Source organism: Pseudopipra pipra, chromosome 9 (assembly GCF_036250125.1).
Source record: "Pseudopipra pipra isolate bDixPip1 chromosome 9, bDixPip1.hap1, whole genome shotgun sequence".
NCBI classification, from domain to species: domain Eukaryota; kingdom Metazoa; phylum Chordata; class Aves; order Passeriformes; family Pipridae; genus Pseudopipra; species Pseudopipra pipra.
Window position 1 is genome coordinate 27,962,518 of NC_087557.1, and position 21,289 is coordinate 27,983,806.

The window sequence follows — 21,289 nt, forward strand, 5'->3', positions numbered from 1 at the left end:
GACTGTTGCTGTCAAGAGAAGCAAGAGCAACTTACTGTTTCAGGATACAAAGCTAAGGCCCAGTTGTGTGTAGGGAGATGGAGAAGTCTTCTTTCACCTTGCTTTTCTATCTTGCTAAAGAGTCATCATTTGTTCAGAACTAAAACAGTAACCCAGGGCTGAAAAAGCTAAAATGAAGACAGAACAAAGATGAGCACAAGTACAGCACTACAGCCACCCCTTGATCCACAACATGCTTAGGGTGCTATGCCCTTAATGCCCTTCACTAAATCTGCTCCTTACAGGTTCCTAAAGCCGGAAAAGCGTTCAGGGAGTTCTCCTCCTCTGAAGAAATCCCAAGGACGAGGCAACATTATGCTTTCTCCTTCTCTCAACAGTTTTGTCATGCATCATTTCCCGTTGCCCCTGCAGAGTTTTGTCCTGCACTGTTAACATTACAGCAGCACTAGAAATTCCTGGAGAGACAGCAGGGTCATAAAGTAACGTTGGGTATTTCACTAAATAGGCGGTAACAGACCACAAAAAAAAGAAACACTTTCATTCCTCTATTCCTCTTGTCTGCCCTGTGACGTGCTGCCTTCTAAAAGACAGCACGTGAATATTTTTAATTTTCTTTTTAACTCTTGCACGTTCTGATTCACATTCACCGAGCTGACTGTCTCTTCTGTCCTGGCAGCCCACAGCCAGCTGCCTCAGGTGAGCCAGGAACGCACACATCTGCTCCCAGCCAAGCAAAAAGTAGCTGGCACAATTACAGCTGTGAAAGACACCACCACTGAGTGTCCTGAGTTGCAGGAGTTGAAGTTTAGCCACGCTGCTTATTCTGGCAGACTAATAGGGAGCACCAAGTAACTCTAACAGCGGTAGCAATTTCTGGGCACCAAATCCATTTTTCTGTGTTCTGCACAGATAAGAGAATCATCCACCATAGCTAGGACACTAAAGCTTTAAGTTGCAAGCTGAACACAAGTGGAATACTTCAGGCCAATAAGAGAAATCTTAGAAAAGTTAAGGTACTTTACCAGACAACTCTCAACTTCTATTTTTACATCTTTGTTTCTAATACTCACTGCTGCCTCAATAACATTACTTGCTATTTTCAGCGTTTCAAAAAAGTATCATAGTGATCCTCAAATCCCTAAAGCATCTGAAAACTAGCAATTCCTCAAAACTGTAGCTAGATCCATGTTATGAGAACTTTCTGAACATTTGTTCTCAGTTTTGATGCAGAAAGTACAACACTAACACACAAGACAGCTTAGCAGATGTAACAAACCTTGAAGTTACTAATAACTCAAACATTAGAGAAGCCACAATAATCCATCTCAATGCTGTTTCAGGTCTCTTCCTGCAAAGCAAAAGAAGTAACCGTTTCAGGAAACTTAGACTGCTGCACAATACTGTCCAAACAGAATTTTTTAAAAAAGCTAATGCCCACAAGGTTAATCTTTCAGGCTTTCCAGCCTGGGAAGCAGAGCCAACAGCAATAAAGTCTGCCTTAAAGAACATACAGGCACACACACTCGCCCCTAAAGAAAAGGCCAAGGACAGCTGCTGAGCAATTAAAACGTTTACTATCACCATTTCCTTACCACCCTTCACAACACCAGCATGAGTGCCTTGTAATTCCTGCAATAAAAAAAAAAGATAAGCTCTCTCACACACCTAACCATCAACTCAGCATTTTAGCTCAAACCACTTTAATCAGATTTATGCTCCCAGTGCCAAATTGAGCTGGCCCAGAGTTGTTGTTTTTTTACAGGAGCACTCTTGCATTCCCATCTTCTGGCAAAGGCAAGTAGGACAGTCACAGCAGAACACAAAACCATTTCGTGCCTCACTCCACAAAGAGGACACGTTTGTCTCTGTGGCCTAGTTGCTCACACACCAACAGTGTCTCTTCATTGGTTTTTCATTAAACAACAGGACAGAAGGAAGTCAGAGGTCAGGGTATGCAAGATCCACTCCTTTGACGCAGCAAAATGACACTCCCAGTAACTGAAGACACAACAGTTGTACCCACAGTAGATATCACCACACATACCATGGGGCTTTAGCCACGGCAGAAAGAGCGTGCATGTTCCAAACCCTTGTAAGCAGATACATTTCTTCAGCACATTTTTAGGTACTGATACAAAAAGTGACAAAAATACCATTTTACTTCGAAAGAGATAAACCAGTATTTATATTAACGATAAAGGTTTGATTGCTTTTGATTAATTTAGCCTTTTTTGCTGCAAGACTGGTTTCCATGGAAATGCAAGCAGACTAAAAACCTGTAAGAAGTGAGTCAGTTTTGCCTGTTTATGTCTCTTCAGTTACCATGGAAACAGACATTAAAAAAAAAAGGTAATAAAAAGGATAAGGGTCCTGAAATACCTTCAGAAAAATCTCTTCCCAAAGCTTTATCTCTTTGGCTTCCTTTCCAGAATTAGAGTTGAAAATAACACAGAGCAACAGATGACAGAGTAGTGACTTGATTTTTTTACGGAGACATCAACAGAACATACCTGGAAACATTTCAAAAACCACATTCAAACTGACAAGCTCAAAATATATAGCTACAAATTGTACTAACTTAGGTTTTGGCAAAAGTACCTAAAGCAGAGTATCTATTTCTTTAAATTAACTCCATGTTAATGTAGAGGCATACAAGAGAGAAAAAGAAAACAGCATCACACTGTCCTTGTCCTAAGTATATTTCAATACTGTGAGAAAGGGGGGAAAAGAAAAAGCTGCCCTGAGGGAATGAGTCCAATATTTCCATAGCCAGGACATTTTTTTAATGGAATCATTCCTTCCTTACAACCCATGCATTTTGAAGTTGCAAAATCGGCTCTACACATACCAGGTTAAGTAACAAGTATCAGTATTAAATTTGTTATGAGTAAAAATGCATTTCTCCAAGCTGATAAAGCAAACCTAAGAGGCCCTGCCAGCAAGAGCCCATCTCCCACTGTACTTTTCAGAGACAGTGGTGCACCTCCCCACAAGCTGCCTTCTTCACACTGGTACACATAATACCTTCGTTCCTCCTCAGAGCCAAAAGCATCAGGGAAGGTGGAAGGAATAGGATGGGAAATTGTTAGGAAAGAGGCTGCAGTGCACTTCTCAAAGCCTGATCCTATCACCACAATTACTATAAAAGAATTCCCTGGCAACCAAGTGTCCAGAAACACAACAGAGAGGTACAACTATCTGCTGCTCTAAGATCCTTCTGGAATGTTCAGGACAGCTAAACCTGATCACAAACTTTTTACTTCCTCGTTTGTCTCCCACATCATAGTTCTATGTGCTCAGCACACCTCCATGCAGCTCAACACTCTTCATCACAGGGCTGCGGGATCTGTCACCGCTGCCCGTCTGGGAAGGACACGCACGGACAGCGCACGGCTCTTACCACTACTGTCAGAGCCTGAAGCTGCAACACAAAAGTCGGGAAAGAGAAGAAGAAAAGCTCACCTCTGTCCCAAACACTACTTATCCCAACAATCACCAGAACTCAAGGGCCCTCCTGCACTCACACAAGCGTTACACACCTCGTTTCTGTGCTTTGCTGCTGCTCTGAGAACTGACAACACACAGCCACAAAACAAGGCTTTGAGAGAGAGGGGTAGCAATCACTGGAGGTCTGTCTTGAATGGAAGAAACAGCTGAACTTAATTCAATGTTAATTAGTTCACATTAGCCAAATTCAATCTATTCTTGTCACAGGAAAGATAAGCCTTAGAGAATTAATTATTCCTTATTCTCCTTTGTATTTTGGCAAGGTGTAGAGTTGCACAGTAAGGAGAATAGTCTCTCAGAACTCACTAAGGCATCACTCAAAGACACATTTAACATTAAATGGAGAACATTTAATGTTAAGAGATCATTAAGAGAAACATTGATGTGTATCTTTCAGTCTATTTTGAAGTTTAGCCTCCTTTCTTGCAGAGGTCAGAAGTGCATATAAACAAATTAGATATTCATTTACTTTAGCAGCTAAATACACAAACATCCAAGTCTCAGGGAGACTAGATTCTTTACAAAGTTACCATTCAAATTCATTCATAACAACAACACGCGCAGGCATTTTCTAAAACCTTAAGTGAACAAACCACAGAAACAGCAAGTAAGCAGATCAAGTGTTTTCCACCATACTCTATGGCAAATTTGTTTGTTTCCGTCATTAAGGACAGGTGTCAAGTTTACCAAAACCAGTCAATGAAGAGATTTCAAGGGTGTCAGATGTCAGGATCAGATTAGTTTCGTGCCTCCTCCAGCGCAGAGAGTAGAACAGAACAGAGGAATGTGACTGCTGAAGCTAGGGAGTCATTATTAAACAGAAAAAATGCACTGGTCACAAGAAAAGAGAAAATAATTTAATAAAAAGGTAACTTAACACACAATCAACAATCTTGGATCATTAAGTACACAAAAATTACCACATCTGACTTAGTTTTGCCTTTGGGGACATCAGCATTATCACAGCAATCTTAAACGAAATTTACAAGGTCACACACTGAATTCAGGAAACCACCTGCCTTGTGCACTGAACTAGGCAAGGCTCCCTTAAGCAAATAGAAAGTATAATTGGCCCATTATATGTTGTATCATATTACACATGCTCAAGGAAGTTTAATCGCAGTTAACTAAGTCAATTCAAGTCTGTAATTTGTTAACTTCCAAATGTTTAGAAGCTTAACATTAGGTCTTGATATCAAGTTTCCCTATATGGACTTTTAAATTTGTATTTTGAATTTGCATAAGTTTCTCCTGTGTAAAATTACACGATAAATAAAATGTTTTTTGGTGCATACAAAACTCTGAAGACCAACTGAAACCTTCACTGCTTCAAAAGTAACATGGAAAATTTTGTCCTCTTACCCTGGACTGCTGTTCACACTAATATTTCAAGGAGCTTCATCTGATATTTAAGACACAATCCATAAAAGTGTCTAGAAGGAACAACAGTACAGCCTGAATCAATTGCGACAACTGATAAAGATCAATAATCTAAATCCTTAAAGTAGCATCATCGCTTTGTATGTGCACTGCAACTTGCAAGAATAAATGAACAACACATTTTACACAAAAGATTAACAGAAAGGAGACACACACCAAACAAAAGGTCTGTGATGTCACCTCACAGTGCTCCTGTCAGAACATCCTGGGTACCCAAAATCAGCCAATGCACTCTAACTAGGCTGCAACTTAACGTCATCTTTCCAGGCAAAAATGTTCCATGTACAGAAACCCACAGTATTTGCACACAGATTTGCAACCCTGCGTCACAAGGCAAAGTCACCACAGAACTCCCCAGTGACGGGCAGGGCGTGAAATAACAAATGGCACACAAAGCTAAAGGCAGAAAAACCTGGGAGAAAGTCAGAACCCTCACCAGCACCTTGGTGTATGGCACAAACACAGAGCTGTTTCTCCACATGTAGCAAAGATCTCACACAAATTGTGGCATGAAGGGGTTTTTTGCAGGCCTTGGGAAGTCGAAAGTGATTTCCTGGTGATATGAAGGAAGCAAAGGATGGCAGGTGGCATAATTTCATAATGGATCATGTGGTAGCAGATAAGTGTAAGGTGATAGATCAATTGAAGGCCACAGTGACAGTCCTGAGCGGTTCCGGAAAGACCCTGGCACCTGGAGAGGGGCATTCCCAGAAACCCACTGTAAGGTGATAAGGCTACACAAAAAGAGACAGAGACTCCTGATGGCTTCCCAAAAGACCCCAGCAATCATTTTTATATTTTACTTTGCTTTCACCTTTACTAATTGTACTTTGCTTCCTCATAGACTAATTGTTCTTTGCTTCCTTATATCTTGCCTTACTAATTGTACTTTGCTTTTTATACTTTGCTTTCCCCTTTCCCCTTACTTTGATATTTTACATTGCTTTATTTATTTGACCTTTACCTTACAGACACTAATTTTACCTTGCCTTACAAATTTTACCTTGTCCTATACCTTATAGACTACCATGCATATAATTTACCTTTTTTTTGTATATTGTACTTTAATGCCTTAGATCACGTACTCCAAGTCATTGTATTTTGGTTTGCCTTAAAGTGTGTATTTCTTGGTCTTGGTGAGTTAAAGTGTGTGCTAGTGAGAAGTGGCTATATTCTTTCCTTTTTACCTTGTGTTAGCAAGTGTGTTTAGATTTTGTCCTAGTCTTTTCAAACTGGTCTGTCATTGACTGGGGTTGCTTGAGTTTTGTATTGAGGTGTTGTAGTGAGCTCTTGCTTCTTAGGGAGTTGTTTTTGGAGAGTGTGCTTCTGGTTTGAGGTTTTATTCATTAAGTGGAATTCTGCAGTTAAATGTTATCACCGACGACGCGAACCCTGTAAGTTGTCACAGATTTGTATTAATAAAAGTTATTTTGTAGCTGTTTTTTTGGGTTTTTTCGGTGCTGGCAGGCTTGTCTACAGTAGAACAACTCGTAGGAGAAACTTGCTGAGAAGGTTCTCCATTGCTGTTAAGTACAGTCCCCATAAATAGGGTATCAAAAGTCCTGTCCATCTCAGTTTGAGAATCTGTCAAGCGAAGTATCTCCCCCTAAGGAGACACTGACTGACTGTTTTCAGACTTTAAAGGCTTTGAACTCCTGGGAGGGGGACACTAATAGACAAAAAATACATTAATACAGGTGGGACAGAAAAATCCTCCTTTTCGCGTGACAATAAGGCAAAACTGTTAACTACGACTGTACTTATTTTCATGCAGGAAGGATTTTCTACACCTCATCATCAATAGTGCTACTTTTCAGAAGGTCACAATCAAGATTCTTAACTCCCTCTCTGAAGCACAAACCTGAAGAAACAATCCCTGTGCAGAAAGACACTGATTAAAATAAATTCAATCTTACAATACCTGTCCTAGTACAAAGCACCTTAGCAGTTCTCCTTGCAAAAATCACTGCATCAGCACAAGTGTCATATTCGAGTCCTCAGCTGTTGTCATGCAAAACTTCTTAAGAGCACAAAACCACAGATTTGGAGCATACAGAGGTAGAAAAACACTTAAGTTTAACAAGCATTGCAGCAGAAACCTCCAGCAGCACACACGGAAACGCGACACAGTGAAGGCAGAATTTGACCAGGGGCTTGTTGTCGGTTCTGGATCAGTGTTTCTCAGCTGCTGATCCAGGGAGCAACAGTCGGCTGTGAGACATCTGAAACAGCCCGTGGAACAGCTGCAGAGAAGCCTGGCTTGTGTTTTGGGCAGGAGGGGGGGAGGCGGGAAATGTTTTCTTGTTTTTTGTATTTTCAATAAATAATTCTCGCATGCGAGCAAGAAAGCAATCAACACAGGCAAAAATAAGAGGACTAACTGGGCAATCAAACCTCGGCCTAATTTCTGTGTCGTTGCAACTGTAACCTCCTGTGGCACAGCACAATCCCCAAATTGTATTCAATGAGGTCAGATGTCTCTTTGGACTTAAAAAGGTTGAGAGACATCCTTTTAGATGACAGATAGTTGGCAGATAATAACAGGGAAGATAAATGGAAGATGAGGATTTCTGAAGGACAAAATAAGATGATGAGATAACCAGCATACACGATTATAGAAAGAAATCAAAATTCACCAGAGAAAAAAACAACTTTTCATAGATATTTTAAAACATAGAGAAGATTCAGGGAACAAAAGCCTCAAAATGCAAATTCTTTATTTTGATAATTAGGAATCATAAACTAACACAAAATATTCCAAGAACTGAGGTCTTGAATACTAGATTTGTAAAGCATCAACCTGCTCTTGTACCCAGTAATAAAAGTAAAGCCATAAAGAGCATTAGGTAGTCACAAATTCGACCCCTTAAGCATACTAAAAGCTCCAGCATTTGAGTGGGCTTAACCACATCCCTCTAATACCAACAAATCAGAGCCACCTCACTGCTATTGCAACTATTTGAGAGACATTTTAGGGAGCCCAGCAAGTTACACGGTGCTTTATACTTACTTGAATCCTCCCATCTGAGAAGGTGCAACTTCCAAGCGGAATAGTACAGAAATCCCAGTACCAGAAAGAGGCAGAGGGCTAGCAGCAGGTTACGCATAAACACCAACAGTCCCATCTTCACATTAAATCTGCTCTTCTACATGACCTGAGAGAGAAAAGCACATTGAGGTTGGGGTCGGAGCCGCCTTCTCCCTAGGGACATCCCTTAAGAGGCACTCCCACATCCACAGTAATCGTGTAACAAGGTAAACACATGGTCAAACACACCCGCTACCCACACCGCGTCAGGGAAGTGCTAACTACCACCCATGCAGCTGCCTTTTTTGGCTGTCCCAAGGGTACACGCGGCTCCGGCGGGGCGGGGGGGTCACCGCAACGCTGTGACAGGGCACCAGCCCCGCTCCCGACCGCGCCACACAACCGAGCCCGGCACGGACCCGGCCGCCAAGGCCTGGCGAGCACCGCGTCCTCCGACACGCCGCAGAGCGGACCCGCATTACCCGCGGTGTCCCAGGGCCGGCGGGGCCCGCGGGCGCGGCCGGGCAGCGCCGCTCGGGGCTGGAGCGCGGCGGAGCCCCGGGCACGCCGCGGGGACGCGCTGCCCTGGAGGCGGTGCCGGCGCCTGGGGACGGCCGGGCCCGGGCGGCACGGCAGCTCCGCGCCGGCTGACAGCTCCCCGCGGCCGGTTCAGCCCGGGTTTGAACAGGCAGCGCCGCCGTGCTGCCCGCGCCTCGCCGGGCTCCAACCCGGCTACCTCGCGCCACGCCGGGCCCCGCTTGCCGAGACAGCCCCTGCGCCCGGCCCTGCCCGCCCCCCGGCCCCTCCTCACCCGGCCGCCGCCGGCCCCGGGCGCTCGGAGCCCGCCTGCGCCCCCCGGGCGCGGGGCTGCGGGCGCCGCCATGCCGGGCGCGCCCCGCGGGACCCGCCGCCGCCGCCGGGGGGCGCCGCTCCCGCCAATGGCGCGCGGGGGGAGGGGGCGGAGCCCGCCCGCGTAGCGGCCGCCGCCAGCCAATGGGACGGCGCGGGGGGGCCGCGCTCCAGCCAATCGCGGGGCGCGCCCGCAGCCAACGGCGCGCGGGCGGGGGGTCCCCGCCGGAGAGGCGCTGCGGCAGCGCGGCTGTGCGCGTGCGCGGGGAGACCCCCGCGCGCCCCCCCGCCCCGCCCCGCCCGCACCCCCGGAACCGGCGGCCGGTTCCGCTCCCGCCGTGTGCCCGCCCCGCACCGGCAGAGCCCTGCGCCGCGGCACCTCCGGACCGCTGCGCTGCCCCCCGTCCTGGCACTGCCTGGCCCCTCCAGGCACTTCAGCCCCTGCCAGGCTTGACGCGTTGTCACCGCACAGCGCTGCACCTTCCCCAGCCGAGGCACCTCCGGACCCCGCCGCCACCGCTCTGTACGTCCCCGCTGCCCAGCGCTGTGCCCCGGCAGTGACACGCCATCCCCTGCCCTGCGCTCACTGCATCGAGTGCGCTGCCTCTCCCTTCCGCTGCTGCGCTGCCCACCCTCCGAGCGCTGCTCCGAACGGCCCCTGCCCTGCTCTGCCCAGCGAGGCGGCGGCCACTGCACAGGGAGCCCAGCCCTGCCTTCTGCCGTCACTGCCCCACAGCCCCTGTCCGTGCCGCACACACCAGCCACTGCCTTCACACCGTCCTCCAGCTCCTGCAGATTCCCGACTGCACTGCAGACCCGGCAGGGTCCTGCCCAGCCACTGCACGGCACTGTGCCGCCTCCCCGGGCTTCCCAGTGTGGCACAGCCTCCACCGCTGGACCACGCCAGGCTGCACGGACCATGCTGGGCGGCACAGACCCCATCAGCTGCCCTCCTACGGCACAGCACAGCTCACACCACGCAGCCAGTGCAGGTCCCGGGCACTCCCCGGGGTTTTAGGGTCTCCACGTTCTCACTGCACAGCTGCCCTGTGAGCACTGCAGCACTGGGGCCAGCCTGCACCTCGCTTTTCCCACAGCATTGTCCTCTTTGTTGCTGGCCTTGCTGTTACCCCCAATGCTCGTTAGGCAAAGGACAAGTGACAAACTCGAGTATAAGGCAGCACGGGGACAGAATGATAAAGGGAAATTATTAGTCGTGTGGAGAAAAGTCATCTGAAAGGAAAAAAAACATTAGGAATAAACCTGCATCTTCAGAACAGCACAGCAGCCCAGTGACCCTCCATGTGTCACGGGTAACAGAAGGAAAACAAAACCCACGTGAGTTTAAGGGAATATAAGTAGGATCATGTCTGGCATGGTGGCAGCTCCCAGTGCAGGTGAGCCCAGGTGCCAATGTCAAACAGCAGACACTGCCTTGAGCAGCACAAGGCTGCCTGAGCACTGCCTGAGCCCACTCCCTGAGCCCACTCCCTGGCAGTCCACAAAAGGCAGAGTTCATGCAGGTCACAGGGAGAGCTGGTAGGGACTCACACAGCTCCACTTTCACAGCCAGAAACCTCACTTTGTGTTCCACACAAATGAAGTCAGTGCAAGCTGGCTGCAAGAGTGGCACCCACACAGCCAGGCTTGCAGAACTGCCACACTCCTCTGCAGAGACATAAGGGAGGCACGTGTCTCACTGACATGCCATTAGGTTTTTTTGGATACCAACAACTTCTAGATGCAGCACAGGAGACCATCAGACTCATGCAAACACCCAGGTATCACTGGCACCAATTTCCCCCATAGAAGGTGCATAGAGAGGGGACACGAGCGCATCCACACAGCCCTGTCCATCTGCAGGTCTGCCCTCCCTCTGCTGCCCACACAACCCCCAGCTCCCAGGGCTGACCCACTCAGGATGCTTCTTGCTCTCACCCATCTGAGGCAGCTCCCTTCCCTCCAGCTTCATGGCAAGCTGGCAGCCAGAGCTGGGCTGGGCTGCCTCCTCCAAAGGCCCCAGCTCTGCTGCCGGGCTCATTTCTTCCAGTAGCACCACTGACTCCTGTGCCTCATCGTGTCTGACTGGAGCCCAGTTTTACTCCCTAAACGCTTTAGGCCCGCTTCTGTCTTCCCCTTTTCATCCCTCTATCCATGTAAGCTGGGTCTCTTTTCCCTGCCTCAACTGCCCTGGTCCCAGAGACACGGAGCTGCCTGCACTGCCTGCGCCCGCTGTGCCACATCTGCTCTGTCTGACCCCAAACCTCACCTAAACTGTCCCAACTGTACCACTGGGCCTTTGAACCCCACGGTGTGCAGGCACAGCAGGTGATCTGATTTCAACGATGAGATAAGCAGGGACCTACAGCAGGGAGCCAAACAGTGACAAGGCTGGGGCTTGCTCCTGAACCCGTGTTTGTCACTCGGGAAACCCTACCCCCGTTATCAGGTGTCGGTGTGCTGGAAAGGATGAAGTCACACTTCTTGCCAGCCTGGAAAAAACTCAGGAGAGAAGCACTGTGTATCTTTGAAAATCAGGTACCATCGCCTGGCAGCTGTCTAACAGCCATGAGATGAATTAACACAGTGATTAGTGGAGTGATTTGGTTCAAGTAGCAAGACTTCAGTCTGAGCGTGTTCCTACTTAGCTTATACGTTTCATTCGCAGGCAGATGTCAAGCTGGATGTTGCTAGGAGATAGACAGCAGGGGAATAATTAAGTCTGATTAAATCCTATCATATTGCTGTGCCGCTTTCCAGAATGCTCTGGAGCTTTTCAAAGCCAAACTGACCAAATAATAGGGCAAGAGCTGCAGCCCATCCTGCTCAACAAAACCCACTTGCGGCAAACCTGCTGAGCCTGTGGCTGCCCACATATCTGCAGAGCATTTCCTGCAGCAACACTGACCACAACCTGGGGAAAAAAAGCTCTGGCAGAGGGCACAGCTGGTGGCTGCATTAGCAGGTAACGCAGGACAGTTGGACTGGTCACTGCTCAGAGCAGGCACTGAGGGTTCCTCCCCCCATGTCCCTGCATCGGTGCTGCATGCTGCTTGGGATGATCATGATGGACTAGGCATGACTTGGGCACAGCAGGTGACCATCAGCAAAGCTTCCTTCTGCCCTTCTTTTGAAAGGAGCCCACCTGGGGCATGCCAAAATTGCTCTGCAAATGCCCCTCGTGTGTGGTGCTAAGCACCATGGGGTGTTCCCACTGAACTGATGCCTGCCTGCTTTTTTCTTTCCCGGTGGCTGAGCCATATACTACATGAAGGGCATGTAAATAACAGCTACATGTTCTTTTTCCACCAGTAAATAAAGTTATGCTGTAACTATCTGCATCAGATGCCAAACACACACATCAGCCTCCGGGCTTCCTCCATAGTGAGACTCCTAATCTCCTTTTGCTTCTCTACCCTATAAAAATTATCATTCTAATACTCACACTGTAATCCTTCTCCCCAAATTACATGTCATCAAATCAGACCTGATACTAATTAATGCAATATTTTATGATTAATTAAATACTACTAAATACCACAGCAAAGATCTCTTTCAAGTAATGGCTAGATAGAGATTACCTCTGCTGATGCACAGGCTTGGGGAATGCAATCTAGGCTGTAAGACACTTGTATTCTGTCTTATCTCTCTGACTGAACTTGTTTCATTCACACACTCATTATGCTTTATTCTTAAGCGCAGACTCTGTGATCAGCCTGTGGAGAATACTTTGCATTTCTGGTTGTGCTAAGAACAGAAATGTTAAACAGCAGCAGGCCCACACGAAATAAGCTAAACCAATCTGAATTTGGCTGAAAAATTCTGCTACCCTCCAGATGTTTTCAACAGCAAAGAGCCACACTTACCGCTACGGGCGCAGGTAAACACCTGGAGCCTGTCCAGTCAGCTCCCTGAGCACTCTGCCCAACTGGACCCGGTTTCCCAGGGTCTTCCTCAGCTGAAGTGACCCAATGGTCCTGCCTGGCAGTGGCTAGTGAGCAGCTGGCCAGCACAGTGCTCAGCGGTTCATCTCCTTGCAGTAATTCCAATACTCTGTGTTTGGTTCACGCATAGTTTCCAAGAGAGGAGGTAGGCTTGATTTGGAGACAAGCGGTGGAGACTCCCACCTTTCTGGGACTGTTTCAGGAGTCCCTCACCCTCACGTTCAGAAGAGCATCCCACCTCCCTGCGTCTGGCTTCAGCTTGCAGACATACCATTTTGTTCTGCCTTCTGCTTGATTAAAGAGCCTTTCAGAGCCTGGCATTTTCTCTTTGTGACACTACACATATGCTGCTAGCAAACCCCCTCTCATCCGTCTTTCTGATAAGCTAAATATACTGAGTTGCTTAATTCTCTTTCTGCCAGGCTTCTCCTCCCACCCTCAAGCCATTTTTTGCATTTCTGCTCTACACAGCCTCTCTGATTTTCCTGAATCCTTTTCAAGATGTAGAATCCCACAATGAGCGTCCCTAATGCTTTGACACAGGGATTAAATCTGCTTTTTCCTATTTTCTGTCTTAAAGGCCTGCATTAGTCCTTTCTGCCATAGCATCAGGGTAAGCATTCAGGCAGGATCATCCTGAGTCTTTTCCAGACCTGCTGCTGACAGGTTAGAGCCACCTGGGCTGGTCAGCTGGATCTCAGCTGCACATCCAGAACCCTGACGGAGGGAGTTTGGTGATCAGGGACACCCTCACTCCCATACACCTCCCTTGCCTGCTCCCTGTCCTAAAATCATGGATGTCATGGCTGCCTCTCCAGCAGCATCACAGATCAGTCACTGAAAAGATGAGCTTGTATCCACAGAGAGCATGACGCAGGGCACCGTGCCCACAGGTCCTCTGGGGGCCTGAGGACTGCAGGCAGAGTCCAGTGGGATTTTCCTCTGGCCAGCAGTTGTTTTACCCAGCCAGGCACCACAGAGCAGAGGGGTACCACGTTTCAGGAGTCTTATGGAGCTGAGCTTGGCAGGAGGGAGCAAGCCACGGTGAGCTGTCCAGGAGCAGACATCCCAGCTCACAGTAGGTCACTGTGCTATGAAAGAGAGGAGAGCACAGAACCAAGTGGTGTCTGTTGGCATCCAGGCTGGTTTGAGCATCCTCTCTGGGAAATATTTTGCAATGCCTCTTAATATTTTACCCAACCTGTTCAGAGTGACAGCAGTCACTGTGGAATCTGGTGCACTGACCAGTTACTGGGCGGCACACCATGAAAACAGCCTCTTAAATAATAGGCTATGTGAAGGTTCCATCTTTAATTCTACCCCTTAACAAACCAGCTAAAATAGTCTCTCCCCAGCAGCACCCCCAGTGAAGCCTACCTGAGACCCAGGAGTAAAATGTGGAATCTTGCCCAGCCCATGTGCCATCACTGGATATCACAGTGCACTTCTTCGTGTTGGTGCTGCAGGAACCTGGAAGGAGCCCAGCTCCAGCTGTGGCCACGCTGCTTCTCTGGCATCAGGAGTGCTTTCCTTGAGTCTCTGGGATGATCTCTGAATAAACCTGAATTTCAGAGACAGTTGGAGCTGTGATGGCCATGACTCTCAATGGGCTCATCTTGAGCCCTCCAGCCAAGCATTGCCCCGTCCCCTTTTATGCCATAAGAACAGCTGAAAGAGTCAGGTGAGGTAGCAGGTACTGTCCAGCTGCTGCCTCCTCTCAAACGGGAATGGCAGGAGTGAATCCATCTCCTGTGCTGCCGCAGAGAGGAGGGAATTTGGCAGAGCAGTGGTACAAGGAGAAAGGTCCCCAAACCAGTCATGCTCGTGCCACAGGGCCCAAGTTAATTTGCAAACATTTTGATGACATAATCACAGACTCTCCTAAACATACCTGTTAATTTTAAATGAATGGTCAGCTGGTAGGAGGCCAGTGTGATTCAAAGAGCCAAAGTAATGGGCAGAGAAATGGCAGAGAGCCCCAGACTGCTGCTGGGGAGGTGAAAGCACAGCTAAGGGCATCCTGAGGCTGTTACACAGCACAGACCTCGCAGGGAAACTCTTTCGTTGGCAAAAGGAAAGGTCTGGCTTGTGAGACTGAGAGCACACTTTGCCTTCTCCACTGCCATCAACAATTCCATAGACTTTTAATTAAAAGTCTGTATTATAAAGAATTAATAATACTCAAGATTTAACAACTATGTGTATCAACAGCTACATTCTGAGGTCTGTCGGTGAGCCAAGTCTTAATGGGGAGACATCAACAATGGGGAGTGTACCTAGACCCACAGCGACAGTATCCTGATCCAGTGCCATTTAATAGTTCTTAAAACCAATTGCCTGAATGAAAAGGTCAAGGTTTACATTTGGGGGTTATAAAATACTGAACAGGCTGCCTGCTGCTACAGCATGAGCTGAAAGGCCTGGGAAAATGATCACAATGCACAGCACAGTGATGGGCTGCAAAGGAAGTTTCTTGGGAATGGAGAGAACAGGCTGTACCACAGGGTGGAGGATCTCCCAGAAAGCAGGGCTGGGAGGTGGAATTAAGGAAAAAAAGCTGAAAAAGAGGGCTGTCTCCAAACATGACTGTTGTTGTGAGCCCACAGCACAGCACCTTGGTTCTGAGAACCATGAGTCAGAGAGTCATGGAGGGGATTACCAAGCAGAGCTAGAGCTCTGGCAAAGCCAACTGGATGGCTGGTCCAGCTCTGCAAACTTCAGAACAGGCTCAGAAATCCTGAGGAGAAGCACCACCATAAAAAAGAAGCTAAGGCTTTGGAAATGTGGCAAATAAAGCTGTGTGGGATGTGAGGAGTTCAGGCTACTCCACTGCCCTCGGAGAGGGTCTCCTTGCCAGGGGGAACAGAGCAGTGCTGTGGGCAAAGAGAAGTGCAGGAGCCAAAGGTGAAAACTTGAAGATGGGAAAAACTCAAACCTGAAAGTAAGTACAGCATGGTCACTGAAGGCTGCAGGGACAGCCATCCCCACCGTGCAGTAGCCTACAAATAAGATTAGATGGTCTCAACTTCAGTTTTTTGACATCTGTGGGTTGAGGATGAAGAAGGGCTGCTGCATGGACGTGCTTGCTGTTTTGCCCTGACCTGTGTGCATCCTCGGGTTCACCCCTCCTGATCTCCTGTCCAAACAGCTCCAGCAGCAAAGAGGAGACAGGAATTGATTCCTGTGTGATGGAAAAAGCAGTAGAAAGGGTGTGGATGGGTCAGCCTGAGGACAGTCTTCTTCACCTGCTCTTCCAGCTCATGCACATGTCTTTCTAAAAACAGGTACGACAGCCCATGCTGGCTCTGTGGCATCACACTGCCTGTAGCAGTGCTCATCACCAGCCCTTTACCCAGAGAATGCCTCATTTCTAGCCTGGAGCTTCAGTACTTAATTACTAGCACTGGAGCAAGCACCTTCAGCTGGCCTGCTGTGGTGATGGGGCCATGTGGCCATGGGCTCCTCTTTACAGCCTCTTCAACCTGAACCCTGTCTTATCTCCACTGCTCCCTGGTGAACTGAAGCCTCAGAACCCAAGTAACACACCTGCGACCTTCATGCAACACAGCAAACAGCTCTGTTGCTCATACTTGTCTCTCCCACACGTGCCCAAGTGAGCTGATGCCAAAACTCACAGCATAAGCAGAGCAGCAGAAGTGCTGGAGTCAGTGTCCACATCAGATTTACAAACCTTCCCCACTTGCATTGCTCTGATCTGTTCCCCACGTGTCCCGAGGAATGGTTGGCCACGCTGCCTCTGGTAAGCAACTCCCAGGGCATGCCCAGTCTGCAGAGCCACAGGCTGCACCCCTCCATGGGTGGCTGCCCCTCTCAAAACCCTGTGATGTACCAAGGATCATCAGCACCTCCCAGGATGGAGGGCCATGTGCCCAGAGTGAAGACACTCTTGGCAGCATCCCACTGCCTGCCCACCCAAGACCAGGGCAAGCATGATGCTCAGGAAAGGGACCAAGGAGATGGGAGGCAGCAAGGGCAGGGGTCAAGGAGAAGCAGGAGGAAAGCACCAATCAGCTCTAATCCTCCCAGTCACTGGGAGGTGGTGGAGGAGGTGCTGGTGTTGCTGGTGGAGCTGCTTCACCTGTGGGCCCAGGAGCAGCTGCTGGGCACAGGGTGCTGGGCTGGAGGGGCCCAGCTGAGGCAGCCCTGCCGTGTCCCAGTGCCTGCCCTGCTCCTGGGTGCTGAGGCTTATCTGCTTCTCTTGGGAAAGGGAAGAAAGGAAAGAAGCCACCCAGCATGTCCTGGGCCGTAGGGCAGAGAAGGGCCTGCGTGGGAGGGTGCAGGGGCTGGATTTGCACTGCCTTGACCCCTGTAATGCAGGATGTGGCCAAGGATTTGTGCTCTGCTCTGGGGCACGGACATGCCGTGTTTTGGAGATTCAGCATTTGTGGCAACCTGTGCATTCTTGCAGCTGCTTTACATGATGGGGAGTTAGAGCAGCCAGGGGGAAGTGCCTCTGGAAGCTGTGCTGTGTTTGCTGGCAGGACATGGGCTAACAGCAGCCATGAGGACTCAGCTGCCAGCCACAGGCAGGGGACACAGACACAGGGGTGCTGCTGAAGCACCTCGACCCCCCTGGGTACATCACCCACAGTCACACAATCCCATGGTGGTAGGTACAAGTGAGAACAGGACTTAGGGAATGCTAGGGAACTACTTGTGTAGTAAGTGGGGTCCTAAACAGTGCATGTGCAAAGCTGCCAGCCCTAGAGGACTCTGCCCCTGCCCCAGCAGCCACAGGGGAACAGCCAAGCCAGCAGGTCCCTCACACACACCTCAGAGGCAGCTGCAGCCCACCCAGCCCAGCTGCAAGAAGGCAGGGACAGACCTCAGTCTCTCCAACAAATGTTCCCCACCCTACCCCCTGGGAACCAACTCCCTGTGCCACAGCCAAGGGAATATGAACTTTCTGCAGCCATCACCTGAACCACTGCTATGCTGGGGGATGCTGGCAGGTCCACAGGGCCAGGCAGAAGCAGCTTCTGGAACTTTCCAGGGCTCAGCAGCCAGTCGAGGGAGGCTTACACCTGCAGCAGGGCTGGTCCTTCCAACGCAGGGATGGGGGAAGCTAACCACAGCGAGGTGTTGGTACCAGTGACATCCTCCCCGACAGACTGGTTCCTGGTGGATGGCATAGATTAACACTGCTGATTTGCACAATTGCCCAGACAAGTCCTGTTTTCAGGGTCCAGCACCTACAACCCATCTGGGTTGGCATGTGAGCCCTGGTGTGAAGCTGGCCCTGGTGTGAACCCAGCCATAGACTCTGGCACTGCTGGAAGTGTTGGGCAGTCACCCCCTCTGCCAGCACCCAGTGCCACCCATGGCTTGGCACTGTCACCTCCCAGCAGCACTGTGTCATTGTGCATGCCCAGAGCATCGGGCTCCTGTTTCATGCCAGGCATCCCCAGCTGGAGGACCAACTGCAGACAAGCCTGGCCACAAAGGGATGGCCTCCTGCCCCAAATCTCCTGTCCTCCAGCATCTCACCCAAGTGACCTCCAACTCACCACTCCTTCCACTCTGTCAGCTGCAGCCTCACCTGGGGCTCTGCCAAAAAGAGAAAGCTCTGATCCCTTCTTCCATACCACTTTCCAAGCCTCAGGCCCTGCAGAAAAGCCAGACTCCTTAGCTGAAGGGGCTCCCCATTTCTCTGACAGCGAGTGACCATGTGTAATCACGTTGCTGCCCATGCTTCACTCCCACAGCATCATCTGTTCAGATTCCTCCCTCCTTTTCCTTCACAAGCCAGGAAATACCCTCAAGGTCACGAGCCAGTGAGATCTGGGGAACTCATTAACCTGCTCTCTCAAGAGCAGTGTAACTGCATGAGTTCAGAGAGAGAAGGATGGTGGTATCCTGCACCAGTAGCTGTTCCCAGCAAGCCCAGAGCCACAGCACCAGCCACTGCTGCCTTTCCTGAGGGAACGGCCCATGCTCCTCCCATTGCACCAGGTGGCTGCAGCTGGGAGAGGCATCGCGTGGTCCGGATATGGAGTGAGCCTGTCATCTCTCCCTCATCAGCACAACCAGGCCTAAAAATATCCCAGAGTGGGCTGATGGTGGTTGTGCTACAGTCTCTCCATTATGCAGATGGAAATGGCTGGTCCCTGCCAGAGTGCCTGGGGCAGCACCAGCTCCTCCGCCCTGCACTGGCACAGGATGTTGGGATAATTATTGGGTAATCGTGGAGGAGTGCCAGGGACAGACCATGGCACAGAGCATCCCAGCCAGGCACAGCATCACTGCTCAGGCTGTCCCAGCCAGGGTAGACAGACAGCTCCACAGGCATCATCCCTCCTGGGTGCATGGGATGGAGCAGGGTGGGGAAGAGGGAGTTTCACAACCCACTGCCATGAACCCCTAGCAATGATAAAAGGGGGTGCTGCCCAGACAGTCCACAACAAGTCAAAAGTGCACCCAGGCAGCCAAGCTTAACAGCACTTTGGGTGCAAGCACAGCAGCACAGGGAGCTGGAGGGCAAGTCAGCAGAGCAGCCACAGCAGGAGCAGGATCAGCCCTCAGCCCACAGGAAAAGCCAGAGGAGCAGAAGAACAAGGTGCTGAGTTTGCAGCCAGGCCAGGAAGAGGGCTGGCCTTGTGCCCTGCAACATGCTGGCAAAGGGCAAAGCTGTCAGCTCCTCCCTTCCCATCCTTACATGTCCCGAATCCACAGGCCTGAGAGTGAGCACAGCTGCTGACACTGAGCCTCAGGCAATCATCCACCCAATAAACCTGAGTGGGAAAAAGAGCAGAGACGCTGCTGGCGGAACCACGAGGGATGTGCCAGCTCATGTAGGAATGGCTTACAGCATGAATCTAGCCCCAAACAGAGGCTCTGGCTCTGACACAGACTCATGGCTGGCAGACAGAACCAGATTTCATTCCAGCCTGACTGGTGTCCCCAGGATTGTCACAAGCATCCTTGACCCCAAACCTGAAGTGCCATCTACTCACCCACTCACCCCACCGTGTGCTATGCTTTCCTCTGCACAGCCAAACCTCTCCTGGAATGGTGACACAGGGCCAAGGACACACTGACAGGGCAGCACTTCTCAGAGGGACACACTCCAGACACGGACCTGTCACATCTCTTCCCACCCCAGACGCTTGGCAGTTCCCAGAGCCTGTGGGGAGCTGTCTCCAGGGAGCAGAGCCCTGAGCAATCTCACCTGCTTGTAGGGCTGGAGGACAGACTGTGCTGGGAGAGGGTGAGACCAAAACACCATATGGCCCAGCCATAGCCAGGCATCTGTTCACTGGGAAGGGGAAAGTCTCCCTCAGCAGGTACCAGGCACTCCTCCAAAAAAGCTCCACAAGGGCTCTTCTGTCCAGTGGCTTCTGGAGGAAGGATTCTCTGGGCAGGCTCTAAACTGCCTGCATAAGGGGTGGGGATCTGCTGTGAGAGGTGATGACTGTCCAGCCCCCAGGGATTTTTGCCATGGTCCCAGCCCTGCACCTCTCACTGGGAACAATCCGTTCAGCCTCCACAGAGCCAGCACATGGCTGGAGGCTGCTTGTTTGTAGTCTGCACAGATGGGCAGAGGACTGATCCAGGTCCCCCAGAGGACTGATCCAGGTCCCCCAGGGCTGCCCCCACAAGTTGACAGAAGCCAGAGGACACAGGCAGGCAGGAGGGACCCTGGGCAGCTGTCTCAGCCAGCATGGTCCAGGGCAGCAGTGGGGAAAGAGCCAGTGTGATGCCTCACACAAGCAACAGCCCAGTCCAGAACAGGCAGGGCAGCGGGGCAGGAAAGACCTCACTACACTGCAACCCCTTCAAAGGGCTCCTCTGGAGAAGGTGAGGAGCAAGAAGCCCTTCCTCAAGCTGGCCCATCAGGTGCTGACGTGCCTGGCTCCCAGCCCAGCAGCTCGGAGTCACGCAGCTCCCATGAACGCTGTCTTTCTTCTCCCTGCTGCAAAGCCCTTGGCAGCCCCTCAACCGCTTTGGCTGGGAGGGAGAAGAGCCAAGGTCTCTTTTTCTGTCCCTTTCCCCTTGCCAGGTTCTGCACAGGGCTGAGGGGCCAAGTTGGGGGGTCTCCCTGCTGGTGACAGCACCGCAGCCCCCTGCTCCCACAGGGATCCATGAGGAGCCTTCATCTCCAGCCAGCGAGGAAGAGCAGGATTGGCCCCAGCCCCACTGCCTGGATGGCTGAGGTTCCAAGCAGGATGCCTGTGCTCCCTATGCAAGGGAGAGTGGCAGAATAAAAGCATTAACACTCCTGCCAGTCCCTGTGGACACCAGCTGTTAAATGGTGTTTGGAAACATCTATCCAGCTGGAACTGGGAACGTCAGAGAGGACTCATGACAGACCCATCTCTGGCTGCCAACACAACTGCTCCCTTCATCCTGCCCTGGCTCTGCTGGGCCTGAGCAAGCAAAGCTGCATTCCTGCTGCAGAGCCAAGTGGCCTGGGCAGCCATCCACCACAGGCAACTGCAGATCCAACCACACGGGCTGCTCAGCCCTTTGCTGGAGCTGCTCCTCATTGCCAGTTTCCTTG

General features: G+C 50.4%; 1 protein-coding gene across 14 annotated transcripts in view; it reads right to left on the reverse strand.

Moving 5' to 3' along the window:
• ST3GAL3 (ST3 beta-galactoside alpha-2,3-sialyltransferase 3) overlaps window positions 1-13,130 on the reverse strand; it is a 177,852-nt gene extending 164,722 nt beyond the window's left edge. For 10 of the 14 annotated variants that reach the window (XM_064665445.1, XM_064665442.1, XM_064665436.1 and 7 more), the window contains exons 1-2: window positions 8,787-8,873; window positions 7,958-8,102 (exon numbers count right to left, since the gene is read on the reverse strand). In XM_064665445.1, the coding sequence (XP_064521515.1) occupies window positions 7,958-8,072 (115 nt within the window). In that variant the 5' untranslated portion in view covers window positions 8,073-8,102; window positions 8,787-8,873. Of the gene's footprint in view, window positions 1-7,957; window positions 8,103-8,394; window positions 8,521-8,786; window positions 8,874-12,690 lie in introns of those variants that run through there. The other 4 variants (XM_064665443.1, XM_064665433.1, XM_064665434.1 and 1 more) reach the window with 4 other exon arrangements.
• Window positions 13,131-21,289: the final 8,159 nt, after the last annotated feature.